This window comes from Notamacropus eugenii, chromosome 1 (genome assembly GCF_028372415.1).
Source record: "Notamacropus eugenii isolate mMacEug1 chromosome 1, mMacEug1.pri_v2, whole genome shotgun sequence".
Classification (NCBI taxonomy): Eukaryota; Metazoa; Chordata; class Mammalia; order Diprotodontia; family Macropodidae; genus Notamacropus; species Notamacropus eugenii.
Genome location: NC_092872.1, coordinates 581,492,851 through 581,508,589, shown reverse-complemented (window position 1 = coordinate 581,508,589; position 15,739 = coordinate 581,492,851). Strand labels below are relative to the sequence as shown.

Below are 15,739 nucleotides of genomic sequence, written 5' to 3'. Positions count from 1 at the left end.
CCTCCCTCATAAGTTAAAGTATAAGGAAACTATTTTCCTTGATGGTAGAAAAAATTTTACATAAAAATTATTTGCATTTTTCCCCACCTTTTTTTTTTTTCTGGTTGCTGTCTTCCTAGTTTTATCCTTAAATACCCTTGAGAGTCCCTCTTTGGACTGGTTTTACTCTCCATTCTCTCTTTGTATTTTGAAGCTGTTCTGTTCATAATCTTCTGCTTTCATTCTCTGTAAGATTTTATAGTTGACCATAACTATAGTCAACTATATATGTATGTGTATATATATATATATATATGTATACACACATACACACACACACATATAACTGAGCTTCACAAATGAGCAAATTTTTGTTGCTTAATATACATTTTAGGCTTGTTTGCTCACCTTATTAGGACAAGTTAATTATATTGGTTAAACTTCTACATGGCATTATTGCAGTCCATGTTCTTTTTTCATTATCAATAATGTGTTTAAATAGGTCAAAGAAAATGTCATAAAATCACATATTTAGATCATATAATATTTTAAATAAACTTGCACAAGTAAAATAAATGTAGATAAAATCAGAAGACAATATATGGACTTGGAAAATTTGTATTAAATTTCACTCACAAAAATCTTGACATCCAGAATCTATAAAGAATTTATACATATGTATAAGATATCGCACTTAGGAGTAATGGGTGGAAGAGGCAAAGAAGAAGATTTAGGCTTAATATAAGTGAAAAAATAAGTCACCCCAAAGTTGAATGGCTTAACTCAGGAGGTAGTGAGTATCCTCTTCCTGAAAATCTTCAGTGAAACATTAGATGACCATTTGTCAAAGACACTTTACAAAAGATTCCGATTCTTTTTTCCGATGTTGGGGGCTTTCCCAGAAAATATATAATCTGCCAACTTGGTTCTTGCTGCTGTAAAGGGAGTTGGTCATAATTTCTAGAAGAACACTAAAAAACAACAGTTATCGTGTGTTAAGAAATTTTTTTTTATTTTTTTCCTTTAGAACTGTTGATGAAAGCACATAAAATTACAAGTGGAAGAAACATCATGCCACAAAATTGCATAGAATTATTACAAAAATGTGAATTATGCATTTTAAACAATTTGAGATTGATAAATCAAAATATGTACATTTTAATAGCTCAAATAGTTTGTCCTATCTTTTTTCTTAAAAGGCAAAAATCACAAAGTCCAATCCATCACTGACAATATTAATACAATGTACAAGAGCAACATTAAAGTCAAAGAAACGCAAGCAACGTTCCTTTAGAAATCATCCAATGATTGCTTAACTAATACACATGTATTCATTAATATATGGCAATAATGAAACTTTTAAATCCAAAAATGTCTGGCATTTGATTAGAACTTGGAAAATTCTGTTCACGCTGCCAAAACCACACTATTTTCAGTAGTGTAAAGATAGCTGAAGAGCACGTTCTAGGTAAATGCAAGGCTCTACTGTCTATTAGAGAAACATCCACAGTACAGAATTTCATACATTCAACACAGAACAAGGCAAATACATAAAGGCACAAGACTGCACATCATAAAGACCCCTTTTTCTTCATCTTAGTCTATTTCAAGTAATATTAATATTATTAAATGATATTTGTATCACTGTTATAGTTTCAACAATGCAAGATATACAGTGTTACACACTACCCTACAACTGCAAAAAGTATCACTGTACAGATATAAAAAAATGTGATTACAGTAAATGGTCAAATACAAACATATTGCAAAATAGCTACAGTGGTTAAGATATGGAAAACCTACTAACTGAATTGTTTTGTATAACTGAACTGTTTTTGTATAAATAAAAAATTACTCAGCTTAGTCTATTTCCAGATTAAAATTCAGCACTATCTACTGTATTCATTACAATGCTGTGGAGTTATGAATATCCTTATTAGTTTATCTATCCTTCAGGTAATCTGGAATTTTGTTATAAAATGGAGCATTCAATGGAGACCGTTACAGCTTCTTTGTGATCGCTGTCTTTGTCTTTAGAGTGCCAAAGTAGAAAGATCTATAAAGGATTTCCCTTTTCCTAAGTGGAAGCTTTATTCAGTGAATCAAAGTAATTTAGTCCAATATACAATCATCTTGAAAGATCAGGTGACTCCCCCCGTCTTTTTAAAGTTGCTTTAAAAAGAAAGATTTTTTTTTAAAGGTTTGGCCCTAAACTTAATAGTGATTGAAACTGAAGAGTGACTTGTATTTATTGCTTAAATTTAAATAATATAAGGTGCACAGAAATATTAAACTCCTGAGGGAATACAAGTTAAAGAGCAAAAAAGTTTCCTAGGTATTAAACTGCTTTGCTTTGCTCCTAATTATCAAAGACATTTATTTTAATTTCAATAAAATGTAATGAGAATATCTCTTATAGTTTTTAAGCTAAATCTTATTTTTGTGGAATGGCAGTGTGGTATACTGATTAGAACTTTGACCTTGGAGGCAAAAAAGACCGGAGTTCAAGCCCTGTCTCTTATACATAGTTGCTGTGTAACCCTGGACAAGTCACCTAGCCTCTCAGTGCCTAGAATATTATAAATTACAGAAAATCTGCTAATCAGTGGAAGGAGTTTTCCTACCAGGAGTTCCCTCATACCAGTGAAATCATAGGTCTGAAACAACAATAAAAGTACTTACATTGACTTCTAAAGGTTACATTTCTTCATTTAAAAACATCTCAATCCATATACAACTTTCAAATATAATAATCTGATAGGTCTTTACCATGTGGTTGTTTTGCTTTTTAAAATCTAACAATATATAAATACAGATGATTTTGATCTTTAACTACATAAAAATGATGTACAGTGGATTAAAAGTATATGTAAGCATTCAATGGATAGACTTCAGTTTCAAACCTTAGTAAAACTGAAGTTTAGTTAGGGCAAAAGATAGTGGTAGAAAATAAAACATTTCCAATACTGTCATCCTCATTTCTGTTCAGTTCTATCCACTTTAAAACTCATCCTTGATTTAGAGCCTGCAAAACATGCGTATGTATTTTATGTTATAACAAAACTTTGCTTTACACCACCAGTGCCAAAAAATGTTTTCTTAATATTTTAATATAATTTAATATCTACATGATTTAGATATTAGGAACTTACTTTCCCTACCAACTTAAACCTGAATTACATTTAATTTATTATACATGAGGTTGGGTTCACTGCCAAATAATAAATATACCCACATATATATGAATGTGTATAGATACACACATTGTTCTGTGTGTATACATTTGTATGGATACAAGATATATTTATATATATTTTAATATATGGGTCTGTGTGTATTCTCTAGATATATATTCAGTCTTTATTTCTATACCCCAAAATAAAAGGACCATAGAAAGTCAGAACTAGTCTATAGTCCATATGACTCACTACAGTCTGTTCACTATGGCTGTGTCTACATACACCAGGTAGCTTTACTCTTTTGAGTCACAGGTCATCTATTTTCCAATTGTTTGATCAATACATTTAGTTCTACAACTAGAGAGTATATGACCTGTGAATCTAAACAGTGAAACCTATATTCATATGTAGAAACAGCCTCAAAATATCTGGAAATACCAGAGCTCACTCAGCTCTGCAGCTATCTGGGTTGATATCTAAAATAAACCCTAACAAACTATACTGATATGTTTTTACTGTTTTAGGTCATTGGTCTGGCTGCATCTGGATATAAGTGAGTTAAGCCTTTTTTTTTGCTTAAAAAAAAAAAACTTTAAAAAATTACCACTGTTCCTTGTGAAGAAATTTTCAGCAGCAAATATAATTTTACCTCTATGATAAACATAATATCAAAACAGCAAGCCACCAGTGCTTGCAAAGCAAAGACGATAAACCAACTTAAAGCAAATATGAAATTGATGATATGGCTGTTGACAGGCAGTTAGAATGAAGAGATCAAATATGGCTGTTACACGGCATTAAATAGCATTGCACATTTCTGTCACTCTCTGCATTGGTTTAAAATACTTCACTCCGAGTTCAAAAGGAAAGTAGCAAATGGCATTCTTTGTTAAATATTCCCAATAGTGCATGTGGACTATTCTGACAGTAAAAAGAAAGGAAATATCTATATCTCTATCTGTATGGTATACATCATTATCTTCCTCATTAGACTTGCAGTATGCTTCAGCATAATTAACTGAAGAGTGAGAATGAAAGCCTCTGCATATCATTTTGCCAAAAAGATTCCCTCAGGAGATTGGCATTGTATTAAGCCAAGCCTCTTGATACTAGCAGCTGCTCCAGACTCACAATAAGAGAGGGGGGAAAGACCAAGCTTTGTGAAGATGTGGCTCCTGTTTGTGGATCATGGGGGGACAGTTAGAGGGGTGTATCAAACACTCTTTCTGCATTGTCTTCTTCTAGTTCTTCCTCATTTGGGGGAGACTTGTGGTTCACTTTGCTACTATCTGAGGTGAGGGAAGAAGAGATTGAACTATGATTTCCATCTTCACTGATCTTTCCTTTCATGGCTTCCTGTACAAACTCCAGAATTTCCAGGGGGAGCCTTTTGAATTTGTCTTGATACTCCTGGTCAAGTTCCACCTGCATCTGGAAAACGTAAAGAGAAGAGTCTATTTTAGGGTGTTCTGATTTTCATAATCATAAACACAGAAACTACAAACAAACTATAAATAATGATAAAATGTTAAGAAGGGGAGAAATAAGTTCTTTTTAATTAAGATATGTTGAATATCCATACAACTCCTAAAGCTGTAATGCTGGATAGGGTTGAAAATATTTAAAATATATATACCTTGTAAGAGATTCTAATTTCACCTCAGTTAAAAGGATTCACTCACATGTACAATATAGATATATGTGTGTGCATATATATGCATATGGACATACAGATATGTTGATGATTCATGATCCATCTTAGACATATATGCTTTGAGGCTACATGAAAAGACAATCATCTCTTGGTGCCCAAACTAATTATGATGATCACTTTTGAACTTAGCTAGGTGGCTTACTACATGAAAGACAAGCAGTTCATCTCCATGTTTCTTTGACTATATATGTGTGCATATATCTATGTATATAGATATGTACACATAATCTCTACATCTTTGACCAAAATACATGGAAAATAAAATGTCTGAACAAGTAAAAGTAACTCTTAGTGTCCATGTCCATAAAAATAAGACAGGTCAATTGTTTTCACTTTAAAATCTATCATATATTTTAACATATATGTTTGTGTATGTATGTATATATATATAATGTATCTTCTAAAATACTGAAGGCTATATCTGCACAGGATAACTGTGTTTTAGAATTCTAAGTCAGTTAATAAGCATTTATTAAGCATCTATTTTATGCTAAGTAATGCCTAAGCAGTAGAGATACAAAGAAAGGCAAAGCTGGTCCCTGCTCTCTGGGAACTCCCAATCTAATGGAGGTGTTGTAAAGGACATCAGGCACAGACATATGTCGAAGACATAGAGATTATTTAATCCAAGCTGCGACCTCATTTAGGAATCTCCTCTCTTATACCCATAATGGATGGTCATAATCCTCTGTTTCCAGGGATAAAGGACTTACTAGTTCATGATGCATCCAGTCCTTTTATTGGAGAGCTTTACCTCCTTAGAACTTTCACTTGATGACATATATTATACAGAACATGCTCACTTCGAGCCCAACTCAGCTTCTGATTCTCTGGACTACTTTTCCATCTTGCCCCCAAGACCATACCTCTATCTTCACTTCCTTTCAATATCCTTTTATATATTGTCTTCTTCCAACAGAGTGAGCATAAGTTCCTTGAGGGAAGGGACTTTCTTTTTTGTTTATATTTGTTTTTGGTAAGGTACATAGTAAGTGCTCAAACAGTGTTTTAACTTACTTAATCTAATAACCTAATATAATTTAAAGTAACTTGTTATGAAATTTTTCCTCAGTTTGAGCATATTTATAACTTCTACTCACTGGATTTAAATTCTACCATAAGTGACAATATAGAACAAATCTACTTTTTTCCCCAAGACTTTTAAATGTTTAAAGACCTCTTTCATAACTTTTGTTAGTCTTCTCTAAGTTGATTATGTGTATTTCCTTCAACTATTTCTCATAAAACATTGTTTCTAAGCTTTTCACCATCCTGGTCTTCCTCCTCTAAATTTATCAATGTTTTACAATCTGTCTCCCTCAAATGAGCACCATACTCTAGATATGATCATTACTTCATTCATATATTATTTATCTGTTTTACTATCATAGTATAAAGTAGCTGCCGCAAGTCAATTAAAACCCCAGGTCTTTTTTTCACAAAAATCTCTGTCAAATCAAGTCTTCTGTATCTTATAATTGTATAATTGATTTTTTAACACTTCAAGTACAGGAATTTATAATTAGCCACATCAAAATTTGTATATATTTATTTATATACCTATCTCTCCTGATGGAATATAAATACCTTGAGAACAAGGTTTATTTCAGTTTTGGTTATGTATCTCCAGCACTTATCACTTTATAATTATTTGTTTATTCATTATTTGTTGCTATTGGTTTTAGCCTATAGGCATGATAATATGTTTTTACAATTCCTTGTCATCACTGCCTGATCATTGTAAGGACTGTCTCTCTCAATGTATTACAAGTAATTTTGATCACCTTCCAGTGTTGTCTCAAAATTTTTAAGGTATGTTTTCCTCACATTGGTTCAAAAGATGAATGGCAAAAGTATAAGGTGGGGGAGAAATGGCTAAAAAGCAGTTCATGTAAAAAAAATACCTGTGATGGTAAATGGTAAACTCGTTGAGTCAACAGTGTGGCATGGGAGCAAAACAAACAAAATGCCATTTTGGGATGCAGGAGGAAAGATATAGTGTCCAGAAGGAAGGAGATGATAGCCCTTCTCTACTTTGCATTGGTCAGACCATGTAGGGATCATTGTACCCAATGCTGGATGTTAAACTTTACGTGGCACATTGGTAAGTCAATATGTGTCCAAAGGAGTATAATAAGAATGTTGTGGCTTTGAAACTATGCCATATGAGGTTGGCTGAAGGACTTATACATATTTGGCTGGGAGTAGGAAAAAAAAAACAACCTTAATTAGTGGAAAAATAGCTACTTAAAATATCTGAAAAATGGTTACAGGAAAGAACATTCGATTTATTTTCTCTGAATACAAAGAGAGAGCTTGGAGCTATGGATGAAATTTGCAGGATGGTAAATTAGGGCTCAATATAATAATTTTAAAATGTTTTATTTTTAAAATTTTCCCCCAAGGGAATGAATTTTCCAGGGAGGTACTGAATTCCATATCATTGGAAATCTTAAAGTGAAGACTATGTGACCAATTGTTAAAGACGTTCAACTTGGCCTAGGTGGCATCTTCAGTCCTGTTCACCTCCAGAATTCTATGACTCTATGCTTAGTTAAAAACTGATTAGAATTATTGAGGTATTGGAGTATTAAGTAGAAAACTCATTACAGATGACTCTGATTATCTAAATTAAAACAGACATAAATATGGAAGGGTAGAACAGAGTTGGCGTTTGAGGAGAGAGGAAAATTGGGGAAGATCTGCATAAATCATCAGAGTGTAAAGAAATCTTTCAAATGATCCATTTTGAGCTACTCATTTTAATTATGAGGAAATGAAGGACAAGAATCAGTTGCTTAAGGTCTTGCAGATCTGGAACTTGAACCTACATCCATACGAAACATCCATCCATATGGAGAGATTGGAAACCCTCCCCTACAGGCACTGAAAGAATCATATGGTGAGATAATAGACATGTAATGGCTTTGGGGAATATTAGTAGCTAAATTTTGGATAGGAGGCACACATTTCCTTGCCAGGTCTATGTCGAAGTCCACTCTACTGTTACAGACCAGTCCAAAGTTATCATTATGATGCAGAATAGGCAGAGAAATTTAGTTGTGGGGAGATCAGTAAGATTATAATTATAAGATAATGGTATGCAGCATTGAGGGCCCAGTTCAGGTTGCAAAGACTTGGAATTGAGGCCCTTTCTTTAAACTACTAAAAGACTTCTAGGCTTTGGAGCTGCTATACTGCTCCTTGCCAGACTAATAGATGACTTCCTCTTGCGTTTGTTCAGTCATGAAAAAGGAGTCAATCATCAAGATAGAGAATGCCTTCAACACAGAAAAATGAGATGTTTATAAAGAGATTTTACTAATTTTCAAATTCTGCAGAAGAAAACAATTTTCATTCCGATAACTACAAGATAATGATAGCAAGATACTGCAGCATATGAGATGCACGAAGATGATGTAAAAACATAAAACCAAAATAAACTCATCTATAAAACTGGACAAATGGAAATCAATGGAGCATCAATGACAAGATAGCAAAATAGCCCATTTTTTCTCTTGGTGTCGCAACAATTTCAGATGAAGTGGAAGCTTTGCAATTTCACACTTCTTTGCTTGAATAAAAACTCTCTCCATTGTTTGACAGGTTCTACTTTCACCATTACAGTGAACCATTTTTCAATTTTTAATTAAGCAATACATAGGATTAAAGTCTGCAGAAGGTATAATGGGAGAAAAGCTAAGTTCTCTTTCAGGAAATAGAAGTCTGTGTATTAATACCTAATATATTAATATCAGGAAAAAGAAGTTGTATACTAGCTATCTGAAAGTAAAGGTTACACTAGAGGACAGTATAACAGAAGTCTATTGTGGCTTGCTGAGATGAATATTTTCCAGTAGTTATTGACTCTTTAGGATTCACATTCCTATGCTGTTGCTATATTATTGCAAATAATTAAATAATTAAGAACAAATATTGATTTATAAAAATACATCCAGCAATTCTCCTAGGCTAGAGTAAAGCTTCTTCTTAATTGAATTACAACTTTAGTGAATTTGTCCTTTTAGGTTTTTAAAATTTTTTCCCAAAATGATGAATATCATCAGCACATGAGATGGGTCATGAAGAAAAGAGGGATTTCAATAGGAAGAAATGGGGGGTGAGGCTAGTGTTTTCCAGGGATAGTGAATGTTGCATGCAAATGAATGCATGAATAAGGCATCTGACATTACAGTTTCCATTACTAACTCTTTTCTTAGATTTTGCCTCTTAAAAATTATTTGTTGCTTCCACTGATATTCTGTCTGCAATAGCTATTTTTCTCTATTGTCTATCTTGTTAAAAAAAGCCAGTTTCCTCCAAGCATCTCCCTTTTCTGTTCAACAGTTCACTTTTCAAATCTGCCTTTCAATGATGAAAATACCATTTGATGATCAGCTTTCTGAAGGTCCTTCGTGGCAGTAAGTTGAGCAGAAAGGGAACTGGATTTGCTCTTGAAGAAACTCGTTTGAATCCTGGCTCTTCAACTCATTCCTTAAATGGCCTTGGGCAAGTCATTTTTCCCTAAGGGTCATTTTTTTCATTAATAAATAAGAGTTAGACAAGATGACCTCCAAGGTACCTTCCACATCTATATTGATTGATACTACTTCCCATCACTTCTCTGCCACATGAGATATCTATGACACTTAAGATGGACTAAAAGTCTTTCATCTAACATTAGTAAGACATATCATTCTCATTCAGGTTATATATTCTAGTTTTAGAACATTTAGATACCAAATAATGAGAATCCAGGCAAATGTAATTTTAAAAATGATAGGATGACAAGTTACTGAACTGTTCAGATTTTAAGAAATAACATCACAGGCTGGCATGCGTATCTTTTTGGGGGATAACCCTCCAGTCAGTGTGGCATGGAGGACAATGCACTGGACTTGGAATTAGGAGGACACAAGTTTGAATTCATTCTCAGACCCCTACTAGCTGGGAAATGTTGGACAAGTCACTTAACTACTCTCAGCCTCAGTTTCCTCATCTCTAAAATAGGAATTAATAATACTTTAATTATAACACTTCATATAGTTTTTTGTGAAGATCAAATAATAATGATAAGATAGAATTTATATATTAATTTAAGGTTTATAAAATATCTCTTTTCCTCCTCACAATAATCATCGAAGGCAGGTGATATTATACCTCTATTTTATAGATGAGGAACCTGAAGCAGACAAGGATCAAATTATTTGCTCAAGGTGACACATCTAATGAATGTGGAGGGTGGATTTGAACTTGTGTTTTGGGGGCCACCTTGTTAAAGTCTGTACAAACTTTAAATCACAATCTAAACATGAATTGTCCACCACTAGTACAGTGCTTTGTGAACAGTGCTTAATAATTGCTTTCTAAGTAGTCATGTTCAGTTCTAAAACTAATTTCTTTCAGAAGATTGTTTCTGTGACAAATTCTTAACTATAATGAAAATGAAATGTATATATTTTATGTTTAACCCTGAAATTTTTGTTGAAGGTATCTTCCATGCTTGCCACATGGAACACTTTTTTAGATTGCCTTCTAGGATCATAGATTTAGATCTGGAAGGGCCCTCAGAGGTCACAAAGTTCAACACCCTCATTTTACTGATGAAGAAAATTGAATCCTAGAGTCATTAAACTGAACTGCCTGAGATCCCACAGGTGGCAAGTCAGATTCAGAATTCTAACCTAGGCACTCTAATTTCAAGTCTTGCCCTTTTCCCCACTGCACCATGGAGTTTAATGACATTCACAATGATCTGTAAATATACAACTTTGCCAATGACCAAAGAGGAAGCAAAGTTACTCATGTAGGATATAGCTAAAATGGAGAAAACAGACTCTTGTCATTTTACAAAGGGGACCTTCAGAATTACATTAATGTGGTTGAAATCTGAAATTGGCAAGGGTACACACAAGAGAACAATGAGTTATGTACCAGATGCAGTCTAAGCCAGTTCTCTAACAGAGCCAACTGAAACCAGGAAACACACAAACCACAGAGATGCCATGTAGGCAGAGTTACAAAAACCACCAAGGAATTATTGGGAAAATAATGGACGTGGAAAGGTGTTCTTTTCTGTCCTGACAAACCATGTTTCTTTAAATACTAAGGAGGAAAACAAAGGCAGATATTTGTCCAAGGTTTTTGGTTTTTAACATTGGAAAAAGTGTGAAGAATCTGATTGTCCAGTACTGAAATTTAAGTTACAATTAACTTTCAAATAAATTCCATATAAGGACAGCTTTTGGTTCACTTAAGAATCCAACACTTGCAAATATTCATTTTTTCCATTACCGTCAACTGAACTAATACTTTTTGGTCAGGAAGACAGACAAGAAGGGGGATAAACACCCGAAGGGAGAAAAATCAGTGACATTCAAACTCAGCTCTTTTTTTCTTTTCTCTCAACAAGAAAACCATCAGAGAAACTCTACTTTCCTTGATGTTCCACAAAACTCCCTAGGTCTCTTTGGATATATTTTTATCGAATAGAGTTGCTGTTTCAACACAAGCTTTCAATCTCAAAGAGTTAGAAAGGAGCTTTGAGGTCCCCTTGCCTCCCCCAAATGAAGCCCCTCTCCCCAGAATTGTGACCAAATGCAGCTTACACCCGGGGAAAGCTGGTGAAGAATCCCCAACAGACCTATATATTTATACCCCAATGTCAGTGTAAAAGCTAACATCTGCTAAGGGTATTAAAAATAGTGGCTCAAGCATTAAAAAAGCCCAGAAATAGGAACGATGGCTTTAAAGTTATCCTGAGCAACCCTGTAAGGCCTTGGCATATTTTTAGAATGATCTAATGAATTTTTACTTCTACAAAGAACGAAAATAACAGGATCATATGAAAATCACCGAGTGCCGTCAGCAGGGCTACCAAGAGAATTGCAGTCCATGGAGGAGACTGCTTGAAAGAAGCAAGTAAAAGCCTGGGACCACCCCAAAATCCTTGGTCTCCTGGTGCTCGGATTTTCTGATGAGGGATCCAAAGAGAAAACGAGGGCTCCCTTGATTTCATGATTATACTGGACAACTGAAAACTTAAAGAAGTGAATAAAAACTGATTCCTTTTTGTGGTTCTTCTTTAAAATAGTTCTCACAGAGTCCTCCCAACTAGTCTAATTGCCCCTTGACCATAGTATCTAGAGGGACAATATGATTAATCCAAAGAGGGAAAACAGCCTCCCCCTTCCCCCAGTCACTTCTTAGTGTGGAAATGTCTTTTTTTTTTTTTTGAGGTTGGATGATTTAAGGACAGTAAGACTACTTTCCATATGAGGTTGCCTTTCAGGTGGAATTCAAATATCTTCATATTCTTAGAGCCCTTAGTAAGTGATGTCTGGGAGAGGCAGCCTAGAATTATGCTCCATACAGGAGGAAACATGGGGGTTGAACTTTTGTCATCAAGCAAACAATTCAATAATCTACCCATGGAAAACTGAGAGCTGAGTATATAAGAATCGCAAGGCTTTCGTGTGGGAGGAATAAAAACATCTTGGCCACTGGTTAATAAGCTACCTCTGAATCTTTTCTAGGGCAGCAAATATCCTCTGCTGCCATGGGAGTTATTTCATTTCCTGTAAAGGTAGGCACTTTACTTGGATCCGGAATAACTGGAGAACAAGCTCAAGGAATATAATGAAAGAAACCTGTTGTATACCTGAGCATGTGGTATTGGGAGTATTAGCAACTTCACATAGCATCAATAATAGTAATAGTTAAAACAGCAATAACTAATATCTGTATAGAGATTTAATGTTTAACAAGTACTTCTATTCAGTTCAATAAACATTCACTAAGCATCTATTATATGCCAGGCACTATACAAGACTCTGTGTATTCAAAGACAAAAATGAAACAATCTGTGCCCACAAGAAGCTTACATTATATTAGCAGGAAACAATACGGACATGTACAAATAATATAAAATATATTCAAAGTAGTTTCAAGGAGAAGATTACAGGGGTTTCACCTATACAAAGCTTAGTATTATTATCTTTATTTTTCAGACGGGGAAACTATTGCTGAAAGGTAATAGGATTGCAAGACCTAGAACTGCAAGATCATAGCCCAATCTCTTCCTTTTACATGTAAGGAAATTCTTGTCCAGAAAGGAGAACATTGTAATACAGAAAATATTTCAGAACGGCAATTTCAGCTCAGGTTCCTTCACTCTAAATCAGACATGTTTTCTACTGCATTACATTATTTCTACTATATGTGGAAATGACATGTCAAAGGTGACACAACAAAGAGTCAAAGTCAGATCTTCTGCTTTCTAGTCCACTGCTCATTTCACTACATCCATCCTCTCTACTGGCATCCATCTGTGCGTTAGTCCTCCCTCTATACATGGCATCAAACAAACCATGAACATTTCTTGAGTGTTTGCTATATACTATGTATTTGTGGGGCACACAAAGAAGTTTCAGGATCAGTTCCTGCTCTCAAGTATTTTATAATCTAGTTGTAGAGATAGAACATAAACATGAAGAGATAATCACTAACATAAAATTGTAAAATGTAAGCATAAAATGAGTGGAGTTCTGGGCTGGAGCAGTTAACAAAAATAGTTTAGGAAAAGTAGCATTTCAACTTGATGTTGACAGATGGCTACTACTGATATGCTTAACTGTCCTAAAAACAGCTTCTATCCTAACGGAGAACAACAGGTAAGTTCACAGACAACTGTCACCCAAGTATTTCCTATGTTTATGCATTTCATGGAATTGTTCATCTGGGGACATCATATGATGACACAGGTCAAAGGGTCGTTATATTCAGGCTCCTTCATAATCAGAATTAGAATAATACAATTTCGTAGTTGTAAGGGACCTTGGCATCCATCCAATCCAACTCATACCTAGAAAAAGAAAACTGTAATGCACCTGATGAGTGGTCATCCAGCCTATGCTTGGAGCTTTCTGCTTCCTACAATACCTCATCCCACTTTTGAAAAGTTCTCATTTTTAGGAAGTTTTTCCTTACCTCTTTACAATTTCCACCCATTGCTCTTACATTGAGGAGAGCTATGTGGTGCTGTGGATAGAGAACCGAACCTCGAATCAGGAAGTCCTGAGTTCTAATTGGCCTGAAGATACTTACTAGCTGGGGGACCCTAGCCAAGTCACCTATCAGCCACAGTTTTCCTAATCTGTAACAGAGAGTCAGTAATAGCATTTATCTCCTGGAGTTCTTGTGAGGATAAAATGAGGTCATATTATTGAAGTACCATAGAACTTTAAAGCATTAAATAAATGCCATTATTATTATTATTATTATTATTATTATTATAAGCCTATGAGACCAAACAAAACAAGTTTAATCCTTCTTCCACATTAACGTCATTCAGGTACTTGAAGATAGTTTTCCTAGGAGTTTCTCTTTTTGGATCTCTTTCAGGCGGTGTTCTGTGGATTCCTTGAATACCTATTTTGCCCTCTGGTTCTAGAATCTCAGGGCAGTTTTCCTTGATAATTTCATGGAAGATGATGTCTAGGCTCTTCTCTTGATCATGGTTTTCAGGTAGTCCCAGAATTTTTACATTGTCTCTCCTGGATCTATTTTCCAGGTCAGTTGTTTTTCCAATGAGATATTTCACATTATCTTCCATTTTTTCATTCTTTTGGTTTTGTTTTGTGATTTCTTGGTTTCTCATAAAGTCATTAGCCTCCATCTGTTCCATTCTAATTTTGAAAGAACTATTTTCTTCAGTGAGCTTTTGAACCTCCTTTTCCATTTGGCTAATTCTGCTTTTGAAAGCATTCTTCTCCTCATTGGCTTCTTGAACCTCTTTTGCCAATTGAGTTAGCCTAGTTTTCAAGGTGTTATTTTCTTCAGCATTTTTTTGGGTCTCCTTTAGCAGGGTGCTGACCTGCTGTTCATGTTTTGCCTGCATCTCTCTCATTTCTCTTCCCAGCTTTTCCTCCATCTCTCTAATTTGATTTTCAAAATTCTTTTTGGGCTCTTCCATGGCCTGAGACCATTGGGTGGGCTGGGATACAGAAGGCTTGACTTCTGCGTTTTTCCCTGATGGTAAGCATTGTTCTTCCTCATCAGAAAGGAAGGGAGGAAATGCCTGTTCACCAAGAAAGTAACCTTTTATAGTTTTATTTCTTTTCCCTTCTCTGGGCATTTTCCCAGCCAGTGACTTGACTTCTGAGTGTCCTCGCCACCCCCACCTCACCCCCAGATCCACCCAGTCAGGGCTTGGGGGCTGAGATTCAAATGCTGCTTCCCAGCTTCAGGGCTTTGGGAGGGGGCAGGGCTGCTATTCAGTGTGAGATCAAGTTCAGGTGCTCAGGTGGGGACAGGGCTGCCACACAGGGCTCAGTTCCCTCAGGGGGTTTATGCAGAGACCTTCAACAATGGATCTGAGCTCCTGCCTGCTTGGGGAGCCCTGGTTTGCTCCCACCTCCACTGTTGCCTCCTGAGGGCGCCTGAGTTATGGAGGCACCCCACTGCCCTCTCAACCCGCCAAAGACACCCTCTCACCAACCCCCATCACCTGTGCGTGGAGGGACCTGTGTGGCTGCTGGAGATTCCGTCCCTGAAGCCCGCTCGGATCTGCTCCTCTTGGTGCCACGCGGCCAACGCAGGGCTGTGCTGGGCTCCGAGCCCGCAGCGCGATGGACCTTTTGCGAGAGGTTTGCAAGGCTCTCTGGAACAGAAATCTCCTCCACTCCACCGTTCTGTGATCTCTGCTGCTCCAGAATTCGCCAGGAGTTCTTTTCTACAGATGTTCTATGGACTGTGGGTTCAGAGCTATGTGTATGTGCGTCTTTCTACTCCGCCATCTTGGCTCCGCCCCCTTGAAGATAGTTTTCAAGGCTCCATGAGTCGTCTCTTGAACAGGCTAAAGATTCCT

General features: G+C 35.8%; 1 protein-coding gene across 2 annotated transcripts in view; it reads right to left on the bottom strand.

Moving 5' to 3' along the window:
* Positions 1-964: 964 nt before the first annotated feature.
* The window catches only part of PLCB1 (phospholipase C beta 1), an 891,415-nt gene continuing 876,640 nt past the window's right edge, over positions 965-15,739 (bottom strand). Inside the window, exon 32 of one of the 2 annotated variants that reach the window (XM_072634430.1) lies at positions 965-4,589. In XM_072634430.1, coding sequence (XP_072490531.1) covers positions 4,359-4,589 — 231 coding nt within the window. In that variant the 3' untranslated portion in view covers positions 965-4,358. The remainder of the gene's footprint in view (positions 4,590-15,739) is intronic. The other variant, XM_072634431.1, reaches the window with a different exon arrangement.